Here is a 13,501-nt window from a genome sequence, read left to right as displayed (position 1 = left end):
CTAATGCAATAAATTTTGCCATATAAAAATAAGCTCTGTATTTTGACATTTACAGAAAAATGGCAAATAAATTAGAACTTTATATTTCCAGAATTAATAACAAAAGGGCATAATTTTGCTCTACATTACAGCCTATTCATAGAAATATCAAATCCGTAAAATTATTGGCAATTTTATCGAGAAGCGTGTTCACTAATATGCCTATATCAGCTGATACTGGTAGAGTACTGATTATTCTGTCCTCCCCCAACTGTAGTGGAACCTTGATTTTGCATTTGTGGTGGGAGGTACCAAGGTGAAAGATCTCAAAATGCAGGAAAATGTAAAACCAGGGTTCTACTGCATTTAACTTATGTCTGTTGCATGTTTTTACCTAACTAGCATGATTTCACTATTCCAGAAGAACTTTTAGATAAAAATGGAAGGAAACTGTATATACCACAGAAAATGAAAGTTTTTATATTTTGCAGCCTGACCATATTTTTCTACTACAAAACTTTCATTTTTGTGGTATATTTACTTTTTCCTCGATGTGTATAATTTCATTACAAATATTTGTGTTATATAAAATATGAGTGCAAGTATATCCTTGAATTGCAATTACGTACTTAAATTTGACAGGATTTTTTTTGTACAATCAGGGAAACTTGTTTAACAGCATAAATGTATTTGTTGTATTTAAGATATGTAACAGTTAATTGAATGTGATTTCTGTTGGTTTGCAGGGCCACTAACATGAATGCTCACAGTTCACGATCACATGCTATATTCATCATAACTGTTGAGTGTAGTGAGGCAGATAAACAGAATAAAATAAGAGTTGGGAAATTGAATCTTGTTGATCTAGCCGGAAGTGAAAGACAAGCAAAAACTGGAGCAAAGGTATGGAATATAGATCTGTCTGTTATTCTACCTGGCTTTTTGAACTTTCAAGATTTGTTTGTGTTACATAAAATGGGTAATATTGTTCTGAAACTTGAGGCCTTGTTCCTGCAGGTAACATAGGAGAGTCTCGTGATACTCAGTTTGTCACTGGGATTTTTCTACTTCTGTTACATAGACAAATGTGTACACACAGGTGATCAGCTGTATTTGTATGCAATCAGTATTATTTTAGAAATACAGTCAAACTTTGATTTTATGTTCTTAAGGGGACCGAGGTGAAAAAAACTTAAAATTTTGGAAAATGTAATATCAGAGAAAATTTTAAAGCATTTGATCTATTGGGACCATCAAGATTGAATGCATAATGTAGGAAAACATAATATTCAGGAATGTAAAATCAGAGTTTCGCTGTATTCTGATTGTCTTTCAAATTAATTAAGTTCAAAATTGCTGTAAATAGCTGTTTAGATGGCCATTAATATGTATCTGATGATACATTATCCGCAGTTCCATCTTCAAACACTCTATTTTTTCTTTGTAATTCTTGTCATTGATGTTTTCTCTCATGTTATTTTAAAATGGATTAAAACTACATAGATATCACATTTAGTAAGAAACTACATATAAATAGTGTCTCATATGTTTGGTGAATACAAGTTTTAAGTTAAAAACTAGGCATTAAAAGTGGTATATAAAATTTCATTTTAGTGTTAAAATGGTGAATAAAACCCTAAAGTGAGAATCATAGAACTTAAGACCTTCTGTAAACAAAATCACGTGTACCCTAACAGTGTTGCAAACTTATGAAAGAAAAAATAATCCACATAGCCTACAAGGTGTAAAAACATTCCATTTGTCAACAGATGTGGAATAAGCAGTGTATCACTGAGTGATGACCTGTTGAAAGTTATGTATGTTAAAAAAAAGTTTTAAAAATGTACTGGTGGCCGACTTTCAGACTCATCACCGAAGTTCCCTGGCTCGAATCCCGGCATGGATGTTATTTTTAAGTGTCCCTTCATCAATTTCATCTGACGATCACTCATTCTCATCGTCGGGATTAGCCAAAAGTGGAAGAAAAGCAATGCTAAATTAAAAAAATCAAATACAAAATGTACATCTTTGTAAGGCGGTTCCGTACCAAAAGATTAATTTTCTCTCATATTTTACTAAAAAATCTTGCTAGAAGAATGTGACACATGAGATAAATTACGTTTTGAAACCGGGGTTTCTTCATTAAATGTATTTGCTGTTGGAAAGTGTTATGATTTATTATTATAGATAATGAAAGTAAGCTAATACATATGATGTGATTGACTAAATTAATAATTATACAGCAAAGACACCAAGGGAAACTAAAACGGCAACTTAGAGAAGCATAAAATTAGGGAAAGAAGACTGTAGAATACAGAAATATTTTGAGGCAGTCACATTTTATTGTACGCTACATATAGAATAAAATGCATATTTGGGGGTAAATTTTTAAATATTGTCACATTTTTCTTCTCTCTTGTTGTGAGGTGTTCATTTGAAATCAACCTCCCTCACCCTACGGCCTGCCCTCCTTCACCCGCAAAAGTATTCCGGAGTGTGAGGATGTCACCATCCGGATGGTGTATCATATGCCGACAATCGACATACCACTTCCGTTTCTGTACTTGACTTAGTGAGAAGTATTGTGGTTGGCAACAGCCTAATAACGGATTTCTTCCGCATCATGTAGTCTGTTCTATGAAAGTACGCTAATGGAATAAAAACGTGTAAATTACATTGGATTATACATTTTAAAATATATTTTCATTAAGGGTTTCTGTTTATAATAATAATACGTGATTATTGTATAAATTACAATCAATCACGTGGACAGCAAGAAAATAGCGCCAGTTTTGAACATGGTGACTTCCATGCATGCAGGAAGGTCTTCCGTGTTTTCAGAGTAGTCTTTCGCAAATACAGCCGTTTGAAAAGTGGCAAGAAGCAGGTTGTTCTTAACGTTTATGTGACGTTGTGTCAGTGCTATCCTGAGCAAGCAGTGAAGTTGGTGTCCAAGTGTGTTTGCGTCTTTGTGTTTTCGGTATGGTGAAAAAAAGGAAAATGACCGGTCAAGTTGTGAGTCCCGCGAAAAGAGCACGTTGTTGCTCGTATAAACAAGTACACGGATTTTGAGATAAGCGCAATACAACGCGAGGTGCTTTCGTATTCTTTCAATCAAAGAGCCGTCCTGTCCACTGTGGAGAAGATGTTGATAGGGATGACGATCTCCCCAATTTTAGCAGTCCACGTTAAGTCGCCTCTTGTGCCACATTGAGTTCCTTTTTTGGCAAGCAAATTTGACAGACCGTACTCTGACAGGATGATGTCTAGCACCGAAAATGCCTCAAGTTCAAAAAGGAAGTACTGAATCAAGGTAAGAAAATACATTACTTGCATGAGACGTGCGTAAATAATGTGCTTATTATCGTCTTCTTGTTTTCTAGTGCACGAGAAACCGAAAGAAAGATAAACAATCTCTTTTTATTCCCCGGCTTATCTTTGTTTAGCTTCTGCTAAAACTGGCGGTATATTTGTTGCACAAAGGAGAAAACAATACTCCACATGTCAACAATGTTGTGTAATAATTTTGTGGAAATAAAACCAAAAGGCTTGAATTACTGAAATGAACCTCTCTCTCTCTCTTGTATAACTTTGGCGCTGTCATACTGAGAGAGGAGGGGGGACGGGGGATCTGTTAACCCAGTGTCATATAAATGGAACTTTTGGCGTAGAAAAATATGTTCATTCTTGAACGAGAACACGTATTTAATCACTTGTAGAAAATTTATTATACTTCAAAGTGTAGATTATCAGTTAAAATAAGAATACGTTTATCCATGTTACGTAAAATTAAAGGTTGCGAGTGAGCAGCATATGATGGCCACACCATTCACGAACAGCTGGCGCGGAGTGATACGTTACTCGAAGTGAGACGGTTGTTTACAGAAGGTCGGAAGGTTCGTGATTCTTACTTTAAATTTGATTTTAAAAACTGTAGTTATTAAACAAAGTAATCATTTCCTGTGTAATAGCACATTTATGTATTTTTTAGAGTATTAAGTTTATACCCATGCAAAGGAGTTCATTTTTGCATCTAAAATATTTACAGCAGAATTTATCAATTTTCTGTAATTTGCATTACACTCAGGATAATTCACACTTCAGAAAGTGTCACGTCTGTAAGTAAACTCTAAATTTCACATTTTGTAGTTCATTTCGCATCATTTCATGACAGAAGATGGTAGGAAAATGCACCTCGCACATTCCAAAAATGAAACATGTATGCCCCTATGTGTAAATTATTTTTAATTATTCAGCTTGTTTTCTACATACTATAATATAGTATATACTTTCCAGGGCCAAAGGCTAAAGGAAGCTTCTAAAATCAACTTGTCACTGTCTGCCTTAGGAAATGTGATTTCTGCTCTGGTGGATGGAAGAAGTTTGCATATCCCTTACAGAGATTCCAAGTTGACGAGATTGTTGCAAGGTAAGATTTGTAGTAGTCAGATTAGTATTCCAAATGGCTTGGTTGCAGTTTTGGGGACTGTTTTGTATATGGTTATATCAATTAATATATTATTAAATTTTACTGTAACATGTGTTATGTTTTTTAGTTAATGTGCATATATCGCCTTTTAAACTGTAGGTCCATTCCCAATTAGCCTTTCTGTGTATAAAGTGGTCTGAAAACAATATTTCAATCATGATGTAAACATGCTTAAATAACAGGGTTTTTTTCTAAATAAAGATGTCTATGGCATATTCAATCATGAAATTAAAAACTGAAATTATTGAATATATTAAAGATAAAATTTCAATTAATATATTACTAAATTTTACTGTAACATGTGTTATGTTTTTTAGTTAATGTGCATATATCGCATCAAAGCTTACTACTGTTACTTAGTTGCTTTCATTCCCCTATGTAACTGTTGGTTACTGCTCATTTTTTCCCTCATTATTACCTTTACATGTGAAGGGAATATTCTAAAACTTGGTTATATGTGGGATTTTAAGTGTGAGTGTTCAGCTAAGGTATAGTGACTTTCTTACACATATACATTAATTGCCATAGTGATTTGGTCTGGAAAATATTGATTCTTTGCCTGTAAAATGTGGAAAATACTAGGAGAATTTTTTTTTTATGAGATTGATGATTATACTTATTCATTGTATATGCCTTTACAAAAGGTATTACAATGGTATATCTTTTCATTTAGCTGGTTAAGGCCAGAAGAAAAGAAAGCCATTCTTCAATATCTGCATCAGTATTTATACATTTATGTGCCAAGTTTGAAAAGTGAGTGCCTGAAAAGTCCCATCCAGAGGCTATACACGTGTGCAAGACTCCATCCACTAATGGTTATTAATGAAGTAAACAGGGTCTCCCTGATGGCATAGTGGTAACATCATTGCCTTGTAATCAAGCTGTCCCATGTTCGATACCGGTTGGAGGTACACATTGGCTCAGACCGCATTTTAAACTGTAGGTTCATTCCCAATTAGCCTTTCTGTGTACTGTGTATAAAGTGGACTGAAAACAATATTTCAATGATGTTGTAAACATGCTTAAATAACAGGGTTTTTTTTCTAAATAAAGATGTCTATGGCATATTTAATCATGAAGTTAAAAACGGAAGGTAATGAATATATTAAAGATAAAATTTCTAATTCCAGTGTGATCCTCATGGGCATTGCAAATCAATAGTTTTATAATGTGATACACTTTAATACTACTAATAACTAACCCATAGCGTAACAGCCCATGAGGGCCATTTCTGACTGACAGACTGCAGACCTCACTACTACTACTCACTACTACTGCAATCATCCAACCAGATACAGGGTGACATGTGGTCAGCATGGCAAACCCCTGTCTGTCATTGTAGGTTTTTCTGACCAGATTACTCTACTCATTTCTAGCTCCCCAATTTCCTCATGATAGTGGGTTTCCACAGATCCCATACACAGGCTGAAATCTCAGGAGAAATGTTATTATGCTTTCCCCAGCAGACTAAACCTGCACTTAAGACTGCACAACCATAGTGCAGGACACACTAAGACTATGGTTGGAAAAATTCTCAATTTGCACATTGTTTGCACAAACCTTTTATTTGCCACTTTTGTTCATACCGAGATCCATAGTGGTAATTCATTCCTGAGATAAACAAATTTGAAAATACCATATTTTGTAAATCCATTATTGTTTTGAAATTCCTAAAAATGGCACAGATTTGTTTCATAAAATTAGAATTCACATCCACTCACCAAATATGGTCAAAATCCAAAAGGTCAAGGGTCAACACCTCCCTTATTTGACACATTGTCATGTAGTAAAAAAAGAATATGTGTAATTTCCCAATGCTGGTTCTCAGTGTCCCACTAGGATGAGAGAAGATTATATGCAACATAGTCAGGTATTGGTTTTTATGCTTATGTAATTGTTTTATTGTCTCCAAAAATGATTTCGATCAAAACTTGCATATGAGGTCAGTAAAATTAAATTTTACATTTCAATATGAACTCCAATGATCATATTTTGTTTTTTCCAAATTGTGTTTAATTTTTAGAGTAGTAAAATATTATTATATGCAAAGTTATAGTTGCACTTGCCCCTCCCTCACACTCACACAAAGGAGGTGCTATTCTTTCTGTATTAATTTGTTGTTCTGATTACTCTTGACAGATTCCTTGGGTGGAAACTCTAAAACTGTGATGGTAGCAAATATTGGTCCTGCCAGCTACAATTATGATGAAACACTTACTACATTGAGATTTGCCAACAGAGCCAAAAATATCAAGAATGATCCTCACATCAACGAAGATCCCAAAGATGCTCTTCTGCGTGAATTTCAGCAAGAGATCGCACGACTACGTGTAAGTAGCAGTTTTGGAATTTATATTTTGTCTCAAAAGTTAATGCTTAACAATCATTTTCAAGTCTCTTTAATCAATTAAAATCCTCGAGTATTGGATCATAGCAGTTGTGCTTTGATGTGAATGTTATAAATCTACATAGCAGTTCAATGGAAGTATAATGCCACCATGTGTATACTTGTAACTTGACAAGATGGTTTGGTATGTACAGATTAAAGCCATAAAATGTGTGATGAATTGTTTGGATTTGAAACCATTGGACTTTTGTCTTTTATATGTACCAATGCTTCAGATACTCATTCTGTCTATCTTGGCAGTAGTGTATTTTGTAATGTGGTCATATGTAGGTAGGAGCCACAGTAGTCTGGTCAGTAGGGTGTCTGACTGCCACTTGGGAGACCTGGCTTCGATTTCCAGGGTGGATTATCTAAGGTTGGAATTACTCTAGCCTTATCTCTGTATATAGTGGCTCTGGCATTCACCCAGCCTCAAATAAATGGGTACCCAGGGTGGTAAAAGTAGCTGGAGCATGATGCTGATCACATCATCTCAAAAAAGGTTAAGATAGAGAATGTAGTAGGGGTGGGCCTGAATGAGGCTATTATTCTCTTAATGTAAATATGTAACTAGGTGACTGCAAAGAATTTTACTTTAGAAAAGGAAACTGTTTTAGTAACATGTACTTTACAAAACCAAAGCTCATGAATTTTGTGAGGGTTATCCAGAAAATATTTCTTTCCAATGTGCCATTCTATTTACAAACCATTTACACTGTCATTTGATGTTCATACGAAAGATTAGTTTTCATTGTTGTTGAGGCACTTGTCAAAGTGATTCACCAGTTTTTGTATCCCTTCATGGTAGAATAAATACCGTCTGCAATGCAAACCATGTGGTAAAGCTTATTTGATGGTTTTCATGGTAGAACCACCAGCCATCATGGAAGGATTTCTGATGTAGAAACACATGGAAATCACTTAGCTGTAAGGGTGATGATTGAATTTTTCCCAGCCAAATTTTGTGATGAGATCTTAGATTGTGGCAGCAGTGTGTGTGGTGGGCATGATCAATAATCATGAAAAATCCTTGCCTAAGCATACCACATCACTTATTCTGGATTGCGGGATGGATTTTTTTAAGCCTGTCTCAGTAGATACCTGCATTAATTTTGGGCCTTGAGGCAAGAAGTCTGCAAGTAGAAACTGCATTTCACATGCCGCATGCTTCTTGATTTTCTTAAATATTATAAACTGTTTGAATATCTGCAAATGGCATCTGTACCTTCCCAAAGGATCAATAGAATCAGCATACATGTGCACTAAATCACAATCTGTTTAGGAGAATATCAAATTGGTAAAATTGTTCGCAATTGTACTAATATGTCCATGTCAACAGATACTGATAGAATACTGAATAATCTGTCCCATTACACCAGTGGGATACTTACAAACAGGTTTGATTAATTCTAAAACTTTAAATTGTTGTTATGACAGAACTCCCCAAGATTTCTTAAAATCAATATTTCAATAAAAGCTTTTTCCACTGATAAGAAAGGCACGTGAGTTCACCTACTCAAAACTAACTGAAACTGTGACATAGATTCAGTAGTTTAATAAATACACGATTCTACAACCCTGGATATAATGACCCTCTCAAAGTAACAACCCTTTTCCCAGGAACCGTGAAAAATTTGAAAAATTGAAGAAAATTGGCCGAAAAATAAGTTTGTTGCACTCATTCCCTTCATGAACACTCTACCCCTCGCAAGTGGGTCTGTTCTAAAAATACACCGCGCTTGAATGATATCCAATAGCACTTGACATCTGCCCACCCCTTTCCCAAGCCTGCCAATGTATTTATTATACCCTGTCCCCAACAGCCGCTACCCACCCTTGCTCTTGGATACGCGAGAAGAGAAGATTGAATGTGCTTGAATGTTATTTTAAATCAACCTTGGCTTGTTTCCTTGTCCTAAGAATTGCTGAAAACTTGCAGGAGGGGGAAGGGGGAGCAACCCGAAATGACTACTGGATTTAGCAGACAACTTCCGGTAACTGCTTTCATTCGAAGTGTGTTCTTTGTTCCCTGTAACACTTCATTAAAAAGCAAAAACTGTTAGAGATAATCAAAGCCGCATAGGCCAACCAAAGATCTTCAAACCGCTTAAAACGAGTACGTTGTCATCCAGGTTTCAGCAAGAGTTTACTTCGATCTTACGTGCATCCTAACTCCCTTTTCCCACTTCATACGTCTGCGACGCCAAGGGTCCCGGGTTTGAATCCCGCTCGAGCTTGGTTGTTTGTGAATGTCCATCAATTTCATCACTCATTCCCATCTTCGCAAATTAGCCAAGAGGCACAAAACTGGAAGTAAAATAAACTAAATCAAACAATCAACCACTTCATACGTTTTCCTAACTCAACCGATGTCATAATATTTGCCAAATAAAGTGTTCTGTTGGCTGAGTGACTTCTCCATCTTTTCCTGCCAGCAAATGTGTAAAGGGGGGGGGGGGGTGATGCCAATTGTTTCAGCCACGATTTTCTTGTGTGCACATGGGCAGAATACAGGTGAGGGTGGAAGTGGACCGCTCCTCCTTTCCTTTGACATCTAAAATGGAGCAACCAGTTCCGGAAACATTCTTGAAAATGAACAAAAGTAAGACAAAAAAAAAGGAAGGATCATTTCTTTCTTCTTCACACTGCTGATAAAAGTTCAGTCTTCAACATTTGCATTATCTTCAAAATCCAGAGGATTTTTCTCTTGGACCACCGAATGGTCAAACTTCCAGCCAGTCTCCTTGTTTTTACACTGCAGCTGGTGACAGTGTTTTGTCTAGGGTCTGCAAAGCTGTCGCTTGCTGATAACATCAATGACTCATCCAGCTCCTGGCAAAGCTGTTTTGATTTGAAGATAACTAAATTTGATCACGAGAAAGATAAACAAGAGTTAAAACAACTTCATGTTCTGTGCCTTCTGATAAGCAAAACTGTAAATTTTATTTTGCACCTGACACAAAAATAAACTTTTTGAAACACTCAGAGCAGTGTTGGAAGGAAATGCAAACAATGTAATCGCCACTTTTCTTCAAAACCATTCATGTGAAAAAAAGAAGTATTCAATGTAGAAATGGACGCTGAGACGATTAAGAAAAAATAAAACATTATTAAAGGGGAAAATGTTTGGAGTGTTTGACATGGAGAATACTCTTAAATCCAACATTAAATCATCGATTAACATGAGAGTAAATAACGATCTCCCATTTTGATATCTGAAAAGCTTGGTTTGAGTTTATTTGATGCTGACGGGCTAATTGGGACTAAATATGCAATTTAAAGTGAAATCCAATTCCAAACCCGAATTATTATCGAGTGAGACAATGTTTAATGTGTCGTAGGATGCACATTCGGTGCAAGTTGTGTGTTTCCTCTTTCAGGCTGGATTACGATGCAAGTCGAGGAAAAGTTTGGACTGCTCCCTCGAATGGGGGAGGGGGATGAATATGAAGTTGGTTGAAGCATAGAAGTGAGACTTTTTTTTTTACGATGTATTTTACACAGCCGAACCAGAATGAATTACAGCCCCGCTTCTTTTTTTTTCCCCTCCTAGGAAGGTTATGTTGTCTCTCCTGTAACAGGCAATGCTCTAGTAGACCCATATAAAATCCAACATTCATTCTGCCTGACTATCTACCAACTTTTGCTGGCGCCAGTGTAACTGGTGTCAAGATTCTTCGAGTTTCGCTTGAAATAAAGGAGAAAATGTTTTCCTTTTCGTAGGTCTCCATGCAAACCGGGTTCTGATGAACCAGAATTGTAAGAATTTCAGGGAAGAGCAATGACTGTGCACAATTAAACAAATATAACATTATTTAAAATCCTTTTTGGGAAAACGTTTTCGTGTTCTATTTTCCTTTTGACGACAAGCATGCTGTGCATAACAGTTTGTATAACTATGCAGGATAAATGGTGTTACCATCTCCTAGGAATCTTTGTGTCCATTTGAGCTCCGTTGAAGCTGAAAATTTGGTCAAATTCCAATAACCGACCCTATTCCCGAGAACTGTGAGAGGTCGTATCGAGAGTTGACTGTACTAACTTTATCCGCGAGACTTACTTTTAATGGTTCTCTTACTAATTTTGGTGGCCCCCGCTACCATCCATTTGGAAATTTGTTGCTTCAGTGCTGAGCAGGCTTCAGTTTCCTGCATACCAATAGGAATGCTAGTGTAGTCAATTTATCTGCTACATTTCTTGTGCTTGCTGGGTTTCAGTTGCTGCAATAGCAGAAGCAAAATGTGATGCATCCGACAGCTGTCAACATTTAGCTCATGTGGAAAATGCATAATTGCATGTGTCTCTTTTTGATTTTGGTGTCAGCATAAGTAAAAGTAAAGTCTTGCAGATAAAGTTAGTAATTCACTATGTGTTTTTATTAACTCTGGTGAAATGTAATAAAATTTGTATTTATCCAATACACGTTCTTTTGTTGAATGTACCTTTTCTTTTCCTCTAAAGGCAACCTTGGCTGAACAGGCAGCAAAGAGAAAGAAGAAGAAAAAGAAGAGGAAGAAGAAGGAAACCAAGACTGAGGATAACTTGATAAAGGCGGAAGAAAAGTTAAACAAAGACAGCTGTCCAGATAATGAAGAGCAGTCCGAGGAGAGTTCAGATGAGGAAATGACAAGTCTCATGGAGCAGTTATTGAAGGAACACAATGCTCTTGAACAAGAGAAACAGAAGATACTGAATGATACAAAAATGATGAAGGAGGTAATTTTGTGTGTATTTGTTATATTATGTTTGTGAATGTAGTCTTCCCACCACTTTGAAAACTAACATTAAGTTATTTGTGTGAAATTGTTCGCTTGTCAACGAAGATAATGTCCTTCTTACATTACACTTTACCCTTGATTAATATGTGCATATATACGGTATTGTGATGTTAAGAAATTGTGATTTCACTTGCTCTTGGACATGCGAGAGGAGAAGATCGAATGTTCTTGGATGTTATTTTAAATTGACCTTGACTTGTTTCCTTCTAAGAGCAGCTGATAACTCGCGTGGGAAGGGGGGGGGGGGGTATGTGAAGCAGCCTGAAATGACTGCTGGACTTGCATTCTTTGTCAATGTGCATGACAGGTCAAGCTCTTTAATTGATGAATTCCACCTTGGAAATATTCTCCAGTGTCATATGAGAAATATGAGATAAGATCGCAGGAATGTTCCAAAATGCAGATGCATGGCACCTGGAAGTCTTGCATATCTGTCTACCTCTGGCCTAGATTCAGCAGGTTCCCCATGAGTGAGCAACTCTTGACCTTGAAGCCGACAACTTCTGGTAACAGCTTTCATTCAAAGTGTGTTCTTTGTTCCCTGTAACACTTCATAAAATAGCGAAACTGTTCGAGATAATCAAAGCCACATAACTAACTAACTAACTAAAGATCGTCAACCCACTTAATGTGTTGTCATCCAGGTTTCCGCAAAAGTTTACTTCGATTTTACATGCATCATAACTCCAGTTTCCCATTTCACACGTTTTCCTAACTGTGCCTGGGTTCAATACCCGGTAGAGGCACATAGTGGTTCAGATTGCACTTTAAGGCCTCCCCGATAGCGCAGTGGTAGCATCGTCATCTTGTAATCAATGGGTCCCGGGTTCAATACCCAGAGGTTTCACATAGGGGTTCGGATCCCACTTTAAACTGTAGGTCCAGTCCCGATTAACCTTACTGTGCACAAAGTGGACTTAAAACACCAAATCAATCTATCAATCAAAACCTAACTGTGTCAATGTCATAATATTTGCCAAAAAAGCGTTCCCTTGGCTGAGTGACTTCTTCTTAGGGGGCGATGCCGATTTTTTCATCCACTATTTTCTTGCTCGTGTGTGCACACAGGCTGATTGCAGGTGAAGGTGGAAATAGACCCCTCTTCCTCCCCTTTGACATCTAAAAGGGAACAACCAGTTCTGGATACATTCTTGAAAACTAACAAAAATGGTAGGACAAGTAGAGAAAAAAGTGACCTGCTTCCCTTCCCAGCTCATTCTCTGCCACTGGTGTGCACGGCAATGTGATAATGCAGAATTGAAATATTGCCCGTGTTATTGTCTGTTGCATGGTAGAAAGTAAAGCAAGGATTATTTCTTTCTTCTTGACACTGCTGATAAAAGTTATGTCTTCGACAGTTGTATTATAGTTAAAATGCCAAGGATTTTCTCTTTGGCTACCTGTTGCTCAAACTTCCAGCTGGTCTTGATGTTATGCTGCTGCTGGCGCCAGTGTTTCATCTAGCATCTGCAAAGCTGTCGCTTGCCAATAACAGCAATATCTGTAATTTTTTTTTTTTTTTTTGTGTAATTTGATGCACCTGACACAAGAATAAATTTCTTGAACCCTCAGAGCAGTGTTGAAAGAAAATGCACACAATATAATCGCCAATTTGAATGGACCCTGAGACCGATTAAAAAAAAACATTATTCAAGGGGAAAACTTTTGGCGGAGCGGGTGTTTGACGTCGAGAATATTCGTAAATCCAACATCAAATCGTCGATTAACGTGAGAGTAAATAATGATGTCCCATTTTTATATCTGAAAATGCACAGGTTTCATAAAGCTTGTTTTGAGTTTATTTTATGCTGATGGGCTAATGGGGACTAAATATACAGTTTAAAGTGAAATCAAATTCCAAACCCGAAT

General features: G+C 36.7%; 1 protein-coding gene across 1 annotated transcript in view; it reads left to right on the top strand.

Annotated features, from left to right (window-relative positions):
• The window catches only part of LOC145984057 (kinesin-like protein KIF3B), a 69,651-nt gene that overhangs the window by 32,744 nt on the left and 23,406 nt on the right, over positions 1–13,501 (top strand). The window contains exons 9-12 of the mRNA XM_083117424.1: positions 726–882; positions 4,276–4,408; positions 6,608–6,798; positions 11,316–11,570. Coding sequence (XP_082973550.1) covers positions 726–882; positions 4,276–4,408; positions 6,608–6,798; positions 11,316–11,570 — 736 coding nt within the window. The remainder of the gene's footprint in view (positions 1–725; positions 883–4,275; positions 4,409–6,607; positions 6,799–11,315; positions 11,571–13,501) is intronic.

This window comes from Lepisma saccharinum, chromosome 2, assembly GCF_977018435.1.
Source record: "Lepisma saccharinum chromosome 2, izLepSacc3.1, whole genome shotgun sequence".
NCBI classification, from domain to species: Eukaryota; Metazoa; Arthropoda; class Insecta; order Zygentoma; family Lepismatidae; genus Lepisma; species Lepisma saccharinum.
The sequence above is the reverse complement of the archived record's forward strand: the minus strand, read 5'-3'. Positions and strand labels throughout refer to the sequence as shown.